The sequence below is a fragment of the Budorcas taxicolor genome, chromosome 15, assembly GCF_023091745.1.
Source record: "Budorcas taxicolor isolate Tak-1 chromosome 15, Takin1.1, whole genome shotgun sequence".
Classification (NCBI taxonomy): Eukaryota; Metazoa; Chordata; class Mammalia; order Artiodactyla; family Bovidae; genus Budorcas; species Budorcas taxicolor.
In genome coordinates this window covers 45245941-45251542 of record NC_068924.1, presented here as the reverse complement: position 1 = coordinate 45251542, position 5602 = coordinate 45245941, and the positions used below count along the sequence as shown (strand labels likewise).

The following is a 5602-nucleotide window of genomic DNA, read 5'->3' as shown; positions in this document are numbered from 1 at the left end:
TAAGAATATTTTTCTGTCATTATCTCTATTTAAATTATAGCATTTTAATGTCGGCATGATATTTCACTTAATGTATAGACTAAAAATTAATTAATCAGTCTTCTGTGGAAGTTTAATATATTTCCATATTTTTCTTACAGTAAATACAAATGTCTGTATTCACTATTAAGAAATTTGATATTTCTTAATCAAATATTTGTGTTTCAAATGTTTTCAATATTTTTAGCATTTGTGATACATACTGCCAACTTTTCTTCTAGCAAGCTGTGCAACTTTGTACCCACTTGTATCCTAGCAAGATGTACAAGGTTTAGTTTCTGAAACCTGCGAAAACTACCTATAGATGTTATACACATCCTTTGCCTACAGGGCTCCAAATTGCATTCCTTTACTATATTTCTTTATAGCTATCATGTGCTAAACACTATTCTGAGTCCTGCTAATAAAATGAACAAACAAATGTGATCTCTGGTTCCTTGGAGCTTATAGTCTAATTAGGGAGACTGAGTATTAAATAAACAACTGCACCCAGTCGCTAGTTCAATGTGGGCACTGACCTTGATAAGTCAGGAAATGAAGCTCTGAACCCCCGTAGCCCAAGGGGTGATATATTGCCAATACAAAAATTCACAGTTTTCTGTCTCCCTGCCTTATAATTCACACTAGCATGATCAGTTACGGTCCCACTACTCCATAGGCTACAATTGGTATCCTCCAACTAGAAGAGGTCTCATCCAGAAGTCTCCTGATGCTTTTCCATAATGAAGCCTATGCTTCCTTGAATGGCTTTTCTCCTTCTGCTTCCCTTTTTTGTATCTTCTGTCTCAGAACTAAAATTCAGTATCAAATCCAGGAAGAGCCACTTAGATAATAGTTCTGCATTTCTTTTTTTGCCTTAAATATTGGAGTTCAGTCATGTTTTATGCTCATAGTCATCCCTTTCCACCCCACCAGGATATCTGCTTCATGGACCTGTTCTATGTAAATTACAGTAGAACAGACAACATGAGATCAAGTTCTAGCCTGTATGCTAAGACCTTGTGTTGAAGAAATCCAACTTCTAGCTTGTAATTCACCTCTCTTCCTTGCCCTGAATTAGTTCCTTGGTGGTGCCTTGAAAAACTCTAGTCCCTAATTTAGGCTCTAAGAGCTCCTCTGCACTTCTTAGAAGACATAGATCCTAAGTTTAAGAGCACTGGTGGTGGTTGTTTAGTCACTAAGTCGTGTTTCACTCTTGTGAACCCATGGACTGTAGCCCACCAGTCTTCTCTGTCCATGGGATTCTCCAGGCAGAATACTGGAAGAGGTTGCCATTTCCTCCTCCAGGGGATCTTCCCAACCCAGGGATCAAACCACTTCTCCTGCCCTGCCGGTGGTCTCCTGCGTTGTAGGTGGAATTTTTACCGCTGAACCACCGGGGAAACCTAGTTATTTCTCTAAGATTTAATACTTCCCTTCTACTTGTGCTAGCTTTCCCAGGCTTAGTTAGCGTCATGACCCTGGTGCAGGTGTAGAGTATGGTGTAAGGCTCTCTTTACTTCTTGGTTGCGCAGGCAGTAAATGATGGGGTTGAGCAGTGGTACAATGACAGCGTAAAGTACAGACACCAGCTTGTTGGTGTCAAAAGCTGAGAGTGCCTTTGGGCGGGCATAGATGAAGATACTGGCTGCATAGAAGATGACCACCACGGTAAGGTGAGAGGCACAGGTGGAAAAGGCTTTATGGCGCCCAGCAGCTGAGGGAATGCGCATCACAGCACTGGTGATGGCCATGTAGGAGGCTCCAGTGACAGAGAGTGGCCCCAATAGGATAAAAATGGCCAGGACAAAGTCTGTAAGCTCTGCTGTGGACATGTCAGTGCATGAAAGGTTGAGCAATGGAGAGACATCACAGAAAAAGTGGTTGATGATGTTGGGGCCACAGTAAGAGAGGCGAGAAATGAGAAAAACTTTGACCATGGAAATGCCAAAACCTCCAGCCCAGGAGCCAGCTGCCAGCTGCACACACAGCTGGCCACTGACAATAACAGGGTAGTGGAGAGGATGGCAGATGGCCACATAGCGATCATAAGCCATAACTGCAAGGAGGACACACTCAGTGCAGCCCAGGCCCAGGAAAAAGTAGAGCTGCGTCATGCAGCCCTCAAAGGAGATTAGCTGTCCATGGCCCCGTCTGGACCCAATAAAGCCAGCTAGCATCTTGGGAATAGTGACTGTCACGTACCAAATCTCCAGGAAGGACATATTAGCCAGAAAGAAATACATGGGTTTGTGGAGGCTGGGGTAGTTCCTGATTGCCACAATGATGAGTATGTTCTCAGTCAGCACCAACACATAGGCTAACAGAGAAAGGGCAAATAATAGTGCCCGCAGTGGTACCGGAGCTGGGAAGCCCAGCAACACAAACTCACTCACTCTCCCACTCTGGTTCTTCCTCTCCATGGTGTCGGTCATGCCCCTTGCTTTTCAGGGGAAAATAGAGTGTGTTCAGGAGGCAGCAGCAGAAACTCAGTCTTCCTCCCACTGGGATTATAGTGGCAGAAGGCAATGCGAGTAGTGCATGTCCTTCATCACTGAACTGAAGCCATTGTTTTCTTCTGTAATCTGGAAATGAGCTAAGACAAAAGTAGACAAAAATAAACTACCTTGTATTGGAATAGGATGAGAGTGTATTCCGGCCCTTGGAGAAGCATGGATTGATAAGCACCAGTTGGTCCCTGAAAAATATAGATCAAAACCAAAAATATTAAGAGTCTTGGCTGCTCTGAAGTGAGAGTTTGTCTATGAGCTGCATCATGACTTGTTTTAAAGAAATAATTTATATCTTAGAGGCATTATGATAAGTAAAATAAACCAGAGAGAGAAAGACAAACACGGTGTGTCTCTGTTTTATATGGAATCTGAAAACATCCAAACTGCTAAGAAGTTTATACCCGAGTTTCTCTTCTCTTTATGCTTTGAGAGCAGTGCTTGAGCATTTCTCGGTATTAGAGCCGCTCGTCAGGCTCCTCTGTCCATGGAGTTTCCAGGCAAGAATACTGGGATGGATGCTTTAATGCAATTACAAAATGTCATGTCTCTGGTTCACATTTCCCATCACTCCCATTCTTACCATCCACACCCACCATGTATTTATTTCAAAAGAATTTGTGGATCAAATACATTCCAGACTATAGGCTGAGTTGTGGTAGAGAAAAGGTAAATGAGACATGTACCTAGTCTGCAAGGAGCTCGTAATCTGGTGGTAGAGACATATCTTCATCTTGTCATTCCTGAAAGTTTAATCTGCCACACCTATTCCTTACTAGCTTCAGAAATGGGAACTTCTAAATTATAACTGTCATCAGAACCTTAACTTTGATCCTTTATTCTCAATACCCACCTCATGTGCAATTAACTGTGCATTTGACCCTTTCGGCCTTAGATATTCCTGTGTATCTGTTAATCTCTTCTGCCTTCACCTTTGATGCTCTGCACATTTGAAAATAAGCAAATAAATTTAAAAGATTAGGCTCCTAATTGACCTTACTGCCTATAGTCTCTCCCCTAAAGCTTAAATCTGAGCATTTCATTCCCCTGCTTAAAACCTTCCACAGTGCCACACTGTCTACACAATCAAGTTCACGCTATTTAACAAGGTGTCACCAAACAAGGTGTTATCTCTTGTCACAGCCTGCACTATTTTTTATACCCTGCAGCTCTTGGCATCCAGCACCTAATGTATCACCTAATTCCTACTTAACTTTCAAATATTGACTCATGTGGCATCTCCTCATAGAACCATCAGTTGTCCTTTCTTTCTCTCCTTTTTTGCTGATTTGTTCAGGTTCCTCCCATTACTCTTTCTCTAATATCAGAGCCTGGGAAAGCCCATATATCACTTTTACTAGTTGTGTCAGTGATGCTACTGCTTAGGTAGATATAAAAGAAAAGAGGAACCCCATGCCAAAGTGGCCACATATATCCTTAATGGTATAGCAAAGATTCTGTGATTTGCATATATTCTTCTCTGTCAAAATTGCTCCCAGGAACAAAAAAGAAAGAGAGAAAAAATAAACTGTTCTTAGGCATTATTTACTTTTCACGTTTTTATTTCTCAATTTTCATCTTCCAAAACTACCCATATTTCTACAAATAAAGATTATTTACAGGTATTTTTGTCTCTTCTTTTGACAGTGATTCTTATTTTAGGGTCTTCTTAAGAACTAAATAGTAAAGGTATTATAATGGTTGTATGGACGCATGGATAGAGAGGAAAATGAAGAAAGGAAAGATATGGATAGAACAGATGAATTGGAAATGATAGGAATCAAATATAAAGAAACAAAATGGATGGAAATGATTGAATAGAAAATTAAAATGAATTACCAGAAACTTTGACAAAATTGGAATAACATGTAATGAAGACAGACATTGAATATAGAAGAATAAGTGGATCTACAGAGACAAGATAGAATACAAGGAAGCTAGATTAAGAGCAGAAAACTTGGACCTTCTGTTGATAAAAAGGGTGGTATTTAGGTAAAATAAATGTGCTATATAGATAAGAGATCCAATGAGAGAAGATTAGGTGAAGATAAGTATAATGTAAAAAGAATTAGGAATGAGAGATCATAAAAGTTATAGGGAGGCTAGGCAGAGTGTGAATAAATACAAAGGCTATGTGTGGAAAAGATAAAGAGAATTACATTGGTCTAAGTATCAGAATGGGCCAGATGTGAGAAATGCTGATAAGGGTTTAGGTTTTATTAGATGTAGAGGCAACTAGGAAGATGGATGTATTGAGTAGAAAGAAAACATGGGCAACTTGACCACTAAAGAGGAATCAGGAGATAACAAAATCCACTTACTTTATCCAGATGTCTTTGACTCAGTGTCTTCCCAAGATGACCAGCTGGCTAGGAAACCACTTAAAGAGCATATATGATGGAAAATTAAAGCATCAGGACAAAGAAAGATGCTGCAGAGACTCCACCTTCTCTTCCTCCCATGGTCAGAGAGCACTGCCACACCAGGAAAGGCTCTTTTATCTTGCACCTCCCTCCTGTAGTCTCCATTTTGCCTCCTCCTTCTGATGTTTAGGATGACTTTAAAGCCAGACCCCAAGAGACCAGTAGAGATACAAGGGGAAAAAAATGCGAAAGAGAGAGAGACTTGGATAGAGGACAGGAAAAGGGTGTGTTTAAGAAACAAGAAATAGAAGTTCATCAGAATAGCAGGCAGTGTTCACAGTACTCTTACCACCTCATAGCTTCTCCCCTTGCCCTCTCCTTCCTTCTTTCTATCCTGCCACTTTCCTGCTTTGGCTTTAGGGCAGGCCAGTCTGGGCTTATATTCTGGCTCAAGTATGTAATCTTGGGCAATTTACTTAAACTTTGTGAGCCTTAGATTCCTAACCTAAAAAATGAGAATAATACATCTCAAAAAGTTGTTAAGAGAAATAAATGTCATGATATATAGACAATGCTTGGAACATGATAGGGTCTCAACAATGTCACAAAATTTCTTCCTTTATCTTCTGAACTCATATGGGTGACATCTCTTATTAACTCCATGATGTCATAGAACAAGCACTGAATTGAGAGTTTCTGGGTTTTAGTTCA

At 40.4% G+C, this 5602-nt stretch overlaps 1 protein-coding gene across 1 annotated transcript; it reads right to left on the bottom strand.

Moving 5' to 3' along the window:
• Window positions 1–1481: 1481 nt before the first annotated feature.
• Window positions 1482–2453, bottom strand: LOC128060472 (olfactory receptor 226). Its single transcript, XM_052652876.1, has one exon. It carries the CDS (start codon window positions 2451–2453, stop codon window positions 1482–1484), a length of 972 nt encoding a protein of 323 aa, XP_052508836.1.
• Window positions 2454–5602: the final 3149 nt, after the last annotated feature.

What these genes read in the sequence shown, in the direction of transcription:
- LOC128060472 (XM_052652876.1), bottom strand. Translation starts at nt 2,453, where the DNA reads ATGACCGACACCATGGAGAGGAAGAACCAGAGTGGGAGAGTGAGTGAG.